General features: G+C 39.7%; 1 protein-coding gene across 1 annotated transcript in view; it reads left to right on the plus strand.

Annotated features, from left to right (window-relative positions):
• LOC147062002 (copine-9-like) overlaps positions 1 to 15,283 on the plus strand; it is a 72,588-nt gene that overhangs the window by 13,682 nt on the left and 43,623 nt on the right. The window contains exons 2-4 of the mRNA XM_085912658.1: positions 6,654 to 6,700; positions 6,783 to 6,886; positions 8,667 to 8,707. Of these exons, the coding sequence (XP_085768784.1) occupies positions 6,810 to 6,886; positions 8,667 to 8,707 (118 nt within the window). The 5' untranslated portion in view covers positions 6,654 to 6,700; positions 6,783 to 6,809. The remainder of the gene's footprint in view (positions 1 to 6,653; positions 6,701 to 6,782; positions 6,887 to 8,666; positions 8,708 to 15,283) is intronic.

The raw sequence follows: 15,283 nt of genomic DNA on the forward strand, positions 1-15,283 counted from the left end.
TGAATAATTCACCACGACAAGTGATTCAACATTATTCGTTTTCCTTGGGGCTACACCGTGAATGATCCATAAAATAAGGGGATTTCTTTATTTCACATGCAGACGCGATGTTTTAATTTAAAGTGGCTTTCCGTGCTTCATCAGCCAATATGTTTTCATGGTGTCTATTACGAGCGTCCAAGAAAGGGTGGAAGGATGGATGGATGTATGAATGGATAAGCGGTCTTATTTCGTCCGTTTTTTTTTTTTTTTTACCTTCCCATGCATCCGTGGGGTAACCCCCTTTCTGTCTCGCCTATATGACCAAGGATGTGCACATGAAATCGAAGGAGGGAAAATAAAAAGAGGAGGAGAAAGGGGATGGGATGCAGGAGACCGAGAAGAGGCGTAATCTCGAAAAAGCCCCCTCTGTCAAATTTGAGCAGTCCTTTCTTGTAAATCCAAAATTCTCCACCGCCACGACTCCATCATCATCATTTTTTCTTGTCGGACAGCCTTTATCCACAACGTGTAGCCCCTCTCTCTTTCTCGCTCTCTCTCTATATATATTTCTCTCTCCCTCTCTCCTCTGTCCTCCTCCTGCTCTCGCTCCTCTGCGCGCACCCCGGGAAGACGCTGATGTTTGTACTGATGACAGCGAGGGGGCGCGTTCACGTGCGCGGCCACGGTGGGTGGAGGTGCTGGAGGGTAGACGTTTGCGTCAAAGCGCGCCACCGCTGGTTTCATTTTGAATTAAACTTGCAGGTAGTCACCCCCACCGTGATTGGAAGAAATCGGCCTTGACATAGTGAAATGGGGGGATGAAATGAAATATTAAGTGAGACAATATTACGTTTGCTCTTATGTGCTTCCTATAATATACAAGAGTGGTGCATGCAGGTATATAGTATGATTAAAATTCTACTGTCTCTTAATTTAATATTCAAAAATCAAAAGTATTTTTTATGCATGAAAAATCATGAGCTCATTCGTTCCTTTCCTTTTCCTCTGGCAATTGTAAATAAATTATTCTTTATTGTTATATTTGTTATTATTTATTCTCTAAATTATTTAATTTTAGATTCCAACACTGGAGCCACTATCAAGATAACATTGGGCGAGACTACACCATGGAGTAATCACCAGCTCGCCGAGCACAACCAACAAGTCACATTCATTGACCTATAGTCAAGTTAGTTTGCATAGCACTTAATCACATAAGAGACTCAAATGACTTCACAGGCTCACAGTTGTCAAAGATTGGCCCCTTTCGAAAAAAATTTGAGTCTTCGGAAAAAAAAAAATAGAACTGATCAGCAGTGCGATTTTAGCCTTAGGGTTGTGCCTGTGGTTGTATGAAGCACATTGAGTTGCCATGTGACTCAAATGTGCTACATAAATAAACCTGCTTCGCCTTGCTTTGACTTTCTATCCATAGCTGGCACATATTAATTTTTATGAAAGTGCAAGACTGGTTCAGCGTGTTTACAAATTTTGGTTGGGGGTTAACATTATTCAGATGATAATGATTTCTATTGGTTCAATACATTTCCATAGCTTCAGAGGGACTATTGTCAATTGGGTGATGTTACATTACACACATCCGTGGAGCGCCAAATCTATCTGCCTGCGTCTGATTAAATACACCAAAATTGTGCTAGACCATCTGGACTAAAATAACAGATCTGCTTTTGAAAAGTAAATGCCAAACATTGCACGCTTCAACCTCCTGCATGGACTCCTTCAACTCTATATGTGCGGCACTGTATGCCTCTCACAGGCTGATTGTAATGGGAATTAGAGGAGGCATTTCCATTGGCTGCAAAGCAAGTCGGCTTTGTTCTCCCCCACAGTGGTGCAAACCACCCATTAATTGCTCACTGCACCAAGCTGCAAAAATACCAACACTGGATATAGCCCACCACTTTGCACAGTTAGACAGCGCTATGTGCCAGACTCGCTCGACATGAATATTGAGCCCTGGGAGTTTGCACAACAGCTAACCACAACACCCTCCTGCTGACAGGTTGGCCAGCCAGTACCCACTCCCTCCTGGCTGCCAGCTTGGGAGGCTTTTGCTACTGCCTCCCCCAATCTTCCAACTGGCTTCTTCCTCTCAATTCCTGTTTTTCCAACCTCTGACAGCAACTTCCAGTCTGATTGGGCTGGGATCCCTCTTCACCATACCTAATTAAACAACCACGTCGGCCAGCCTATTCATGCAGTCATGCACCACATCTCTGCCGTGCTCAGATTTCCTCTCAAATCCCTCTTCACATTGCTTTTTGCACGACATTATAAGCCAAGGTTGTGTGTGACATCAGGGAGCTGGAATCTTTGCTTCAAATCCACTCCTGGATTTGAAGCATCAGCGAGTTTCAGGAGACTCGTTCTCATTTGATTTCATTGGGTGCTGCTGGCCTTGTTCCCTCCTTGACAAATTTGATGCCCAGTGAGAATTCACAAACAAGCTGACTTAGGCCATTGCCCCAGCACGAAAATGACAATGCACCGGTTTTTACCCAAAGCTCGTTTTACTTTCTATATTCCCAAATTGTCGGGTGAGTCGAAGGCGAGTACAGGACAACAATTTGACATATCCAGTATATCTATTCTTCCAACAGGACAATTGTTGCTGTCAAGGCCAGATGTTGCCTTAACTATTGAAGCCTTCATTCTCTGTCCATTAAGAGCTGTGTAATGCTCTTGGGACAGACTCATCCAGCCAGCCCATTCATACATAACTAGGGCGTCTGTGTGTGTGTTTATGTGTGTGTGCGTGCTTGCGTTTAAGAGGAAGGGTTCAATCATGGTCTTCCTTAAAGAAAGGAAAAGAAATAGGCAACATGATTTTCGTGTTTCTTCATTCTTCATGTGGCATCTTCGGGTTGCACCGGATAGCACATCTGGATTGTGTCTAAACAAACATGCCAGTCTGACCTCAGCTCCCACAACACTCAGACGCTGTTTCGTCATCCCAAGGCCTCATGTCATACGTTGGCTGCAATACAGGATTTGACGGGCTGTATGAGTGAGCGTGCACGTGTGTGTGCGTGCGTGCTTGTGTGCATGCATGCATGTGTGTTTTTACTTTATGTATGTAGTGATTCCCTGTGTGCACATGTGCAAGAATTCATGTGCACAAGTGTAGCACAAGTGTGCTAATGCGTGAGCTAAAACTAGCAGAGCGAAAGGTGCAATGTCGCCGCTGAAGTGAGGACATGTCATGAGAGAGAAAATAGACTGTTCAAGCTGGGGATGCCTCCTGAGGACTCAGGTGTTTTCACACAGGAAGATGGAGGAAGAGAAGCAAGGGGTTGGGTGTTTTGAAAGTGTGTGTGCGTGCGTGTGTGTGTGTGTGCGTGCGTGCATGCGTGGGTGATTGGGTGCGGTGTGTGTGAGAGAAAGAGAGAGACGACGATAGAGAGAAAGAGGGTAGAAGAGAGGGGGCTAGAGCTGAAAGTGTCAGACTGTGGCAAATGATCAGAGGACAGTATAATGCCAGCCTCATACATTTTGAGAGAAGCGTTTGCCTCAATCTCTTCCACTCTTTGTCACTATATTTCATGTTACTCTTGGATTGTATTCCTACTTTATTGCATTTTGTACTCTAATGCACATTTTAAGCACATTTTAAACCTAATTTTATGTACAATTAGGTAGGGAAAACAATTATCTGTTATTATTTTTTACTTCCTGTCAAGGTGAAATTATTATAATTATAGCAATAACAATAATCATTATTATTATAATAATAATGATAATGATAATGGCAATGTACATGTTACATGTACATTAAGAGAGGAAAATGTTTTATTTTGGGCTCATTGTTTTTCACATCACTTAAACTTGGCATTTGAACAGGAGTACGTGGACAGTTTATATCCAACGTACTCCACCCTAATCATACTACAATTACAAAGTAGATGTACTGTAGTAGTCATCAGAAATCGTCCGGGTAAACACTGCCATTGTGATATTACTGCCATCAGTTTACTGCAGATGGCAGTAATATCACAATGATGAACGGTATATGAACAAAAAACTGCATAAGTCCACGTATTCCTTCATTCATTTCACACCTCAACTCATTTCACACCTATCTACAGTGTTTTTTTTTGGAAATGATGACTCGTTTTTGAGACATATGCTACATTAAGTAAAATCTGTACAAAAAAAAGTAAAAAAAGGGCTGAAGATTAAGAAGGTGGGCCCTTTTTTTGGTGGATATTGGCCCGTGCGCTTGACATAAAAATGGCGCATCTTGATTTTGCTCCTGGGTCAGGTTTCGTTCAGTGATTTTGGGAGCGCAATACGACTCACTGGGCGGAGTTGCTGCTTCCCCGCCGCATCTGACAATTTGGTCTCAGAAAGTGGATTGCTTGGCATAAAAAGTGACGAAACTTTTTTTTCAGGGTGGGCAAGACCGGTACGTTTATTTTGTATCCTTTCCGCGGAGATGATGTAATTTGTAGGTGGTGTTTCATTATAGAAATCAGATCAAAGAATTAGAAACATTATCATTTTAAAGATATGCACAGATTTGATGCCCAACAAAGGATGTCTACACCTCTGTCACACTTCTAAAACACTTCACAGTTTGTCTGTTTGGCCTATTGAAACATTTTTTGTTTGTGTGACATAAGCGGCATATAATTATTATATAGTTATATAGTAATATTTTTACTTTTTAACTTCTTCCAACAATGGACTTTAATATTTTATTTTGACATACTGTTAACATTGACGGCTTGCTTCTGACATGGGGCAACTATTGAATGGGAAGAATCCTCTTGCAACACTGTATTCTCACCACGAGAGCGCAGCATTTAATTATAGCTGGCTAGTGGATGCTGAAAAGATTAATCTTATGAATTTCATTTTCATGGCGCATCTATTCTGCTCGTAGCACTAGAATAATTCTTAAAAAAAAAAACCACCCATTATGAGGAAGGTGACATTCAAATCATTGGGGCTGAGAAGTTTTGATTGGATGGGCTGCTTCAGTGACATGCAGATCAAGAATTTCGTAATTATTTGAAATGATGATCTGATTGAATAAGCTGTGCAACTGCAAATAGGTTTTCACATTTTGTAAGGTTTTTATGAATAGTTTTAACATTTTAACCACTATTTTTTAAAGACAACACTTTTTTTACAGCACATCAAAAACTGGATGATATCACTGAGGGTGAGGCTGTTCTGTTTCACGAAAATGTGCCCATGGTCACTTCACTGCCTTGTATTGTGCGGCCAATGCCAAGTATACTATAGAATACGGTACAGAACTAAAGGTAAACGTTTATTTCCCCAAAAAATGAATAGATATCTATTGACGCTATTGCTTGGACACAATTACATTCATCACCTCAGTGCGATTCATCCTTCACACAGTCACTCATGGAAAACAGAAAAGTAATTCCGTCCAACTGCAGGCGAGCGAGAGCTCGGAATTTCATGACAAAGTGCACTGCCACTCATCTATAATGTATAATGTGACCAACTTCAGGCAAAACACTACTGCTTTTATCCATATGGAGCCGCCATAATCAACAAAAACTGAAATGTATCTACTGGGTCTTACAGAGGCTCCAACAATTAAACCTAAAAGGAAAGATTCTTCTTTGCTATGCTGCCAGATATGAATCCATTTGACTCTGGGCCGATTAAAAATTTACTTGTCTTAATGCTGTGTTCGTTTGAGGTACATTTTGCGCTTACAAAGTGGAGCTCTTTTCGAGTGATTGCACAAAAGCTGCAAGTTAGACTTGTGGAACATAGGCTATGGAATAGTTCATTAAAATTGGAAGCAGATACGTTTAACATTGTAAAATATCACAGTAATGTTGTTGGAGCTCCTACTCTCAGTAGATCACATTTTAAAAATTGCAGGTAAAACTGCTGATGATACATTTGTTTGCATGTAGGATAAGAAAACGATAGGATCCTTTGTCGATTGTTATCTTAAATTTCTTATCTGGCAAAACAGCATTGAAATTAGCAGAGAGAAACATACAGTTTACACAACACAATAAACAAAGGAAAGGACAAAAAATTGTGGTTTCGAGACCCATCAGAAATTTGCAAATCTGCCAGATAATGATTGCAAAGCTGGATCATGGTCAAGATAAGTAATTTTAAACTTAAAACCTTTTGGCGTTTTAAAGTTGCAAATACAAATAAGTGAGTATGAGGCTTTGTAAAATTCTCTGGCAGCCACCATAGATACATGCACTCAACCATTTTAATCAAACAGTGGTTCTCATCTTTTATACAGTAGTATGACCGGGCTGACGTTGGACGGATCGGGGACAACGACGTAATGGGTCTGGGGATGACTATATTATGGGACAGAGGGACGATGATGGGAATATGTCCAGGTCGGGGACGAAGGAAGGAATAATAAAAAATAAAATGATGATAATTGTAATAATAATAAAAACATCTCACAAGTCTTTATTTATTGAACTGCACATCTCTGAAACAAAAACCTCTCACATACATCCCCAAGGGAGGCATCGCGAATAAATAAACATGATAACTATATATATAAACTTTGTTACTCTCTCGCTTGCTCTCTATCTCTCTATTTATCTCTGTCTGTGTGTCTCTGTCCCTCTCTCTCTGTCGCTCTCTCTATCTCTCTCTCTCTCTCTCTCTCTCGCGCACCCCAGCGCGCGCACCTTTCTCGGTCTCTCCACAGGCTCAGGAGAAGACGAAGGTACTCTACAATGGATTTATGGCGGTAGTCACCGTTAGTTGAGATGGTCAGATTGATGTTTTTCCACTCGGATGCTGTTTAGCGTCGCTTCTGCTCCAGTGTCTGCATCATGGCAACCATCGGGGAATTCGACCCACTCAACACAAGAGTCCCCGCAACTAAAATCGAAGTTACCGTCTCGTGCCGGTAAGGTCAAACTCTTATGCATACACTTACCGATGTTTTAACCTCTGACATATAAGTTCAAGATTTACCTCTGTCTACTAAAGTTTATGCTTTTTCATTCTTTCTTTCCTTTATATTTTTCTTTTTTCTTCTGGTTTTTCTTCCTATCTATCTATCTATCTATCTATCTATCTATCTATCTATCTATCTATCTATCTATCTATCTATCTATCTATCTATCTATCTATCTATCTATCTATCTATCTATCTATCTATCTATCTATCTATCTATCTATCTATCTATCTATCTATCTATCTATCTATCTATCTATCTATCTATCTATCCATCTCTCCATCTCTCCATCTCTCCATCCGTCCATCAGTCAGTACATCGATCAATCTATCGATCTAGCTTTGATTGAAATAAAACATGATCCACTTTCTATGTTACTCATTGAAATTTAGTGTTGGAATGACAACACCAGGGCTAACAATCGCCTGAAGCAGACCCCTGGGTGTGTATAATTATTTTTATTCCCTGCCCCCCCCTAAATCAGTGACCTTTTGATTTCCCTGCTCCCAAGGAAATGGTTGAGCTGAGCAGCAGGTGCATGCATAGGAGCTATTAAATGCATTCCATGTCGTCTTTATTGCTCGTGCATAAAGTCCAGCCACGACTCTAAAGATTAGCATTGATATTCACAGTCATTCCTGATGCACTGATGGATTCTTTCAACAGTTTCTTTTGTATTACAAGATGCACGTTTGCACACTATTAGAAATCATCTTATCATGGGCATTTTTCTAAAAAATGAATAAAGAAAATACCCAGAATGTATTTTCTCTTAGTCTCCTGTTTGGTGTCATCGTGGCTCATCTAATTTAGCAACGTGTCACCTTATTGGCCGAATAAATCGAGCTGTAAACCCCGGTCAGCCTTGTTGCTCCCATCAGCCTAGCCGTGTGCTAAATGTCTCTTCAGTCCACTCCTGAATAATGAATGGCTGGTTCGCCTGTGTAGTCCCTCCTCTGATCAGCCCCGCTTGAGATAGCGACACATCTCAGAGGACATAAGCTTTGAATTTCGGTTCAATCCCAAGAAACATCAATAAACATTTGCCACAGCCAAATTAGATTTAACTTCAAATATGTCTCAATGGTCGCCCAAAAATGAATACTGTTTCTATGTGTAGTGGAACATCAAAGAATTACCAAAATCCATTTCATTGAACTAATCAGTCTCGGATTTTGCTCATATTAGAATAATAACTCAAAGGTAATAATATAAGCAGAAATAATAAACCCCGGGGAAACACTCGCACAACCAACAGAGTCACAGGTGAGCTGGTGCCCATCCCAGCCAATTTGATTGAGAGATAAACCTTGGACGATTCTAGACACCCTACGGTGGAAAGTCATTTTGGCCGCATGTCACCCGAATCTTGTTGTTTTGGTCACGACCCACAGCTCTTGCCGATGACTTTTTTTTCTTTTTTTCTTGCAATTGTGCATCAATGAGACTTTGTGAGATGGCAATTTCTGAGTCCCATAAAGTACAGTATAGTATGCTGACAGTGACTGATGACGCTGTAGCATACAACCATCTGGGATTAAAAATCCTACAAAATAAATTGGCTACTTGCTTTGAAAATTTTAAATTTGTCTGACATCTAGGACAAGTGTCATGATGCACAGAGTTTAATTTCTTTCATACAGAATTTGGACTACAAGCAATTATAAGTCATGATTGTGAAAGTCAGAGTGGGAAAGATTTGTTTTCACTGCATTTTTTTTCCCACAGGAATCTTCTGGATGTGGATACTTTCTCCAAGTCTGATCCTGGTATGTATGATTTATTTCACACCTGACAAAAACAAAACCAAAAAACAGACAGGAACGTTGCATCATATCCAAGCCAAGAAGGCAATGAACAGCATAATAAATTGTGTTTAATTCTTAAACCAGTAAAAAAGACAACAATGGTCAGCGCTGATTCTTAAATCAGTAAAGAAGCCATGGTCAGCGCTGATGAATGTTCACCGCACTGCCGATGCAGGGGACAATAACACCTTACAGCAGAATTATAGAGTCAGTGTTGAAGGAAGGTCAAGATACTGGCAGTGTGAAGTCAAATGAAAGTTACACGTATAAGAAAAAAACATAGGTCATATGAATGTCATTCTTGGATGATATTGTGAAGCCTTGGTGTCAAAGTGTATGTTCCCTGGATATCCTGATCAAGAATTCCATCACAACCTGTGGCCCTTCGTTCACTAATTAAGACACAAGGGAGCATGAGCAATTTTTGGTATTTCAGCTATGGTAGGATATGGATGTTATGCAGTAAGCTCCTCATAACATGTTACAAATGTTTTCATCCACCTTTTCACCTATCTTGAACAGACTGCATTTAGAATGCCAAAATGATGGCGAAATATTTGTGCTGACATACTGTAGTACTCCTAAGATCTCATTTGTACATGGATGTGTATACTCAAGAGCATCGGAACCCCAAGTATTAGAAGATACCTGTAATTATTGCCTCTACATCACTGCAACATGACTCAATCAGGCCACTCATTGTGAGAAAGTAGCACACACCAAGCCTGAAATAGAGCATAAAATATTCAAAAACAAACCTTTCAGACTAGATGTGCATAAATTTTGCATTGCAATTCCATGTCTTCTCCAAATGGGTTTTAATATCAAGTTCACTAAATCAAACTTTGGTTTAAAAAACAAAACAAAAAATAGGATGAACACTGTGTGCACGTGTGAAAGTATAAATATTCAGTCCACCAAAGGTCATCGTGGCAAGTCGTGTTAAGACCTGCGGGAGGTTATTTTGTGTGACCTCATTAGCCCAGGAAACAATTTGCAAGAGAAAAAGAGCAATACTGAGCTGATATTTTTAAAACATGATTGAATAGTTCTCAAGTTATGAGCTGGGAAAGCATCCAACCTGAACACGTTCGCCTTAACGCTAAAGCTACATTAGAGAGTGTCTCAGCTGGTCCCCCAATATTATAGATCACTAAAGTAGGTTATCCATGGTTGCCATGGCAATGTTGCAAATTATTGTTCTCTTTACAACAACAATTTGTTCCATCCAAAATTGAATAGTTAGGACATATCTTTGCACAACTGCAAAACCCTTTCTTTTAAAAGTGGACCATGTACCAAATTTTAAAGCTATTCTCTGTGCACAGCCATTTTCAGGTTCACCCCACAGATGTTCAATTGGCTCATGGACGGGGCTCTGGCTAGGTCATCCTTATGCTGTCTTTTTTGTGGTGAAGCCATAAACAAAGGATTGTTTATTTCTAACTAAAAGTTGAAACTCATTTTCATCTTTTTAAAACTTATTGTTTGGGGCCAAAATGGCCTCAGTGGTCCCACAGTTTGAACCAATATTCCTGTTTTACTGCCGGGGTATCTTTAGTTTGATGGTTTGAGGTTATGAAAAAAGGATTGGGGGATGAATAAACGTAGCGGGAATGACACCTACTGTATCTAGTGATGGCTCTCTGGTTTGTTTATCTTTTACCCAGACACCGCAAATATTTTAGGAGTGCCGGGAGAATTGTCATTTTGAAAGTGCCGAGTATTCACACACTAGCCAAAACAAGAGATATTTGTCAGGGTCAGCAATCTCGCCTTGGAGTCATTGCGAAGTCCTGGAGCCATTGTTGTGTTCATGCTTCACTTTAACAACACCTACTTAATGTTTGTGTGGTTTAATCAGCCAGTTAAATAATGTTAAGGTTATCTTTTAGACGGCAGTGGCAAACATGCTTGTTAAACAGTATTTCACATTGTAGAATGAATAAGAGTAAGCAAAACCTGGTGTATGTAAAACTTAAGTTAATGCTCCCACTGAACACATTATAGAGGGAAGAATAAGTCCAACACTGTTATTTTTAAATGAAATGGGAGACAATATGAAGGATGAGAGAAGCTATTAAAGCACAGTTTTGTGTCATCGTCAAAGCATCCAGTATAAGTGAATACAAATGGTCTTTGAACATAATCAAAGTGACAGGGCCATTCAGGAATCCCAGAATAGTGTTTTAGTCAGAAAACAACGTGGGTGCGTTTGTTCTATCTATAAAAGTACCAAAGAGCCTTTCGAAGGAAATTACATGGAAGCGCTTGATTGCTGCAGCTGATCATTTAGACTGTGGCATTACCAAAGTTGGATTGAAGCTTTGCCTTGATGGCTAAAACACAGGTATGTTATTGTAATAGTCCATTGACAGGACAGCATTTGGTTTGAAAGTATAAGAAGGAGGAGAAAGTGGTCAAAGAAACAAGTCTACTAGACCAACGAGACTTTGGAGTAAGTCAAAGGACAAGATCTTTGTTAAATCCGTTAACGCAGTTACTGAGCATCTCAAGTAGCTGATAGTAAATTCTAGTGGCCCAGGCTTCATTTTAAACCAAACACATATAATTGCAGATAAGATGCATCAATATATGTATCTACTAACACTCAAGGTGAAAGCAACAGAGTTGATCAGAGATATCATAACTTTATACAATATCAACTTGGGAGTGAGCCCTGTTTGTTTGTTCATAATGGTGTGAACACAAGCAAACTAGTTTTGACGGTAATCCAGGAAAACATTAAATTGGGCATTACTTGCTCTAATGACAGAATGCATAACATACAGTACATGTAAGATATTCCATCAGCAGATCCTCATTGGATGATAACTTCCACATAATTCTATTGCTCTTGTATTTCAATCAACCACTCTATTTACATTCACAGGCACACTCTGCATCAGCCTCATCTGGTGGCTATTTTGACAGGAATCATGCATACGAGTAAATACCAAGCCACTAATACAAGTGCAATTTAGGTGACAGGATAGACGTAATTAACAGAGTGGGCGTCATGCAGGAGATAGGAGATTGACGTGATGTAAATGGTTTAATTAAATCACACAGTTATAATCAGAGATACAAGTAATCTCTGTAGACCGCTGATTGTGTAAAATGCTAAATTTAGGGTTACATTTTTCCGCTCATTCATATCATTCAGAACTAATCAGCGTCAATTAGTAAATGGGTCAGAGAGATAGAGTCTCAAACTACCGTTTCATCATCTGACTCATAACTCTTGACAAAATCGAAATTCCTAGTGACAAAAGTAATTTTTGAACACTTGATCAACTTTTTTTCTAAAAAGTATAGAATAAAGATGCGCAATATACTTCACAGTTATGATGAATTGATATACTTTTCATTTGGATAGTTCAGTGGAACTATATATGAGTGCTGTTGTAAATAAAGAATTATTTTATGACACACACAAGGTGACAAAAAATCCTGTGACCCAAATCACTTATATCAAAAAGAACTTGTGTTTTGTGCCACAGCATCCACAGTATACTGTATATACCACTCGCACCCATGCCTCTGGACAACTGGCCTAGTATGCATGTCTTTGGAATGTGGTAGAAAACCGGAGTACCTGTCGGAAACCCACGCAGGCACGGGGAGAACATGCAAACTCCACACAGGAAGTCCGGAGCTGGAATCAAACCCTGGAGCTATGAACTGTGAGGGGCAGGTGCTGAGCAATGCTCCACCGTGGCACTGTGAAATCTTAAGTATTTAATGATTCCATGATTTTTTTTTTTTCGGCATCAATTAACCTTCAGTACACTACTTCTCCATTTTTATTCATCAGAATCTGTACTGTACTTGCTTGCCATGGAGAGGCAACCCCCGGTACTGTGAAGGTTAATTTGCAATACCTAAAAACGTCAAAACTGTCTTTTCTCAGGGCACCGTTTTATTCTGTCACCCACCTCAAGTACTTTGGCAAGTGTTATTCCAATTCCAGGAAGTCAATGATCCAGACCTCAACTCAATTTTCAGACCTTCTGCTTATATAATTGGTCATCTGTCTCCACATCAGCGTAAGATGCAAAATGCGACACCGAAATTCTCTGAAGTGTTCTGTAAGCTAAACGGGCAAGTCTCGAGTCATTTGTGACATTACAGTGAATGATGTCACACTTACTAAACAGGGGAAAGCGATAACATACTTGACAGTACCTCAGTATATCTTTGTAGAGACCCTTGGGGGCGGGGCAATTGCATGCACACACTCACACACAAAGGGTGAGAGAACATCAGAGTGAGGATTCAAAGGCTTCTTTGAAGGCACTTTGATGGCACTCCATATGCGATGATACTTTTTATACCTTTAACCCAGCCACCGAAAGTCACTCTCGTTTCAATGCAAGATTGAATCACTATTTTGTCTCTCCCAAAGCAGTCAGATGCTTGCATTGTGAGGCAGATGGACTCGCGAGAATACATGCTACAATTTCACAAAGCTATCTTGCCAGTCCTCAAGCCGGATACTATTGTGGTGGGCACAGAATAGTGTGAGCCAGATGGTTTAGATGTCATGAAAGTGACAGTGAAGAGCAGCAGTTTTATCAGAATTGGAAAACAAGACTGATAACTCATAAAGTTACTCCTTTAACCAGTAACCTTTAATGCCTGCTGCTCATCAATTTAGCAATGTGCTTGAGATGATACCATGGATTGAGGTGACGTGGCTCGATGGCAGTGAATCCGAGTGAGAAGAGGAGTCGTGTCGTGACACATTCCTCACAATGTAAATTGTTTACCTCACTGAAAGATTGGGATCTTAGCGGGAGAAATGATCGATTGGGAGATAAAGTTGAAAGTTGAGAGTCTCCCGCCTGAATCGGGAAAATAGACAAGCACCCTTTGTAATGCTGAGCAGAATAGTTGCATAGCTAGTGTAATTTATTGTAGACATGACCAATTATTTAGCTTTAAGATAATCAATGACAGCTCCTATTGGTTGTTGCCAAGTAGTGGATTCCACAGTTTACCTGACCTTATCACACAATAGTTGAAAAGTAAGACGTAAGAGAACCGTGTGGAATTTTCTGCAAATCCAAGACAGGGCTGAGTTAGATTAAAGTTCTCCCAGCCCAAATGAGTGATGCGATTTGTTAATGGTTGAGTACAATTCTCTGAGCTGAATAACGCTACAGATGCACCAGAACACATTTCCCACTTCTCTTTTCAGAATAAGTAAATGCTTGAATCTGAGTGCATTGGTAAGTGGACAGTTGCTATCCTTTTTTTAAAGTCATTTTGACCGCCAACGCTGTTTTGCAGAACAAAATGCCAAGATGGTGAAGATTGTCTGTGAAGTGCCTCTCTACTCATCTAATTTATTGATGCCTTAGACTTTGTCCTTGGAGATGTTGTACTGTGTTGCCTGGGCATCGTGTAAATTGAATTAGAGTTTGTGCTTCTCCGCCACCAAATTGCTTGATGCCTGGATGTGTTTGCCCACACATGGAGGAGTAACTGTGTGATCAATTTTCATTCCTCCATCTGCAGTCAAGATCAAGGAAACTTGCCAGTGGAGTGATATACTGTATATATATATTTTTTTCTCTGATGCCTTTAGACAGTAAGACGTACATCAGCAGCATAGGACTCTGGAGGAAGCAATCACCTCTTCAATTTCAAGGTTGATACGTTTTATAAAATTACCCTTTTCTTTGTCCAACATACCCAAGACAGTTTTCTGACTATTTCTGGTCTTATGTCCTTTCAAACTATCATGTATCTGTAGTCCCTCATTCAAATGGACATCATTGTTAGTTTTCTTTTATAAGTATAATGCAAGCGAATAAAATTGCTTTGTTGTGTCCCTTTGGCAGAACCTCATCCAGAGATTTTTCTGTGTGCAGAGCACAGGTCATAGCTGTTCTTGGATTATATTCAAGTTATGTGCTCATAAAAATGCCAAAAATGTCTTTTTTCAAAATCTCTCTTCAGTTTTGTCAAAGTTAGAAGATGCCTTGTAGCATTGTTCAAAGAAGTTTCATTTTAAGACCTACTAGTATGTAATTGCTTTATTCCCCAATTTTTCTGACATTTATTAAATTCTATATCATTTGCAAAAGAATGTGATCTCTCCTTACAAGTCAAGTCAAGTCAAGTCAAGTTTATTTGTATAGCCCTAAATCACAAGCAGTCTCAAAGGGCTTCACATAGACAATCAATTGACAATAATTCTCAAAGCATCCCCTGATCTTAGGCTCCCAAAAGGGCAAGGAAAAACTCAAAAAACCCCTACAAGGGGAAAAATGAGAATACCTGAATAAATAAAGGTTAAATAAAATAAAACTGACTTTCAGTAGGTTAATCATAGATATGTTTTTTTTTGTAACAATAGGTGCTATTCTTTTATTCTTATTAAAAGAGTTCTTGGTCACATGAAATGCTCTTGGAGAGAATATCAAAGACTCTTCACATTATACATTATTAAAATTCTTACTATATGTTCAGATCTATTATGCAAACGTGCTGCATGTGGGCTTATAGCACTGGGACTGACTGTAGCTG

This window comes from Syngnathus leptorhynchus, chromosome 1, assembly GCF_054491065.1.
Source record: "Syngnathus leptorhynchus isolate UIUO chromosome 1, UIUO_Slep, whole genome shotgun sequence".
NCBI lineage: Eukaryota > Metazoa > Chordata > Actinopteri > Syngnathiformes > Syngnathidae > Syngnathus > Syngnathus leptorhynchus.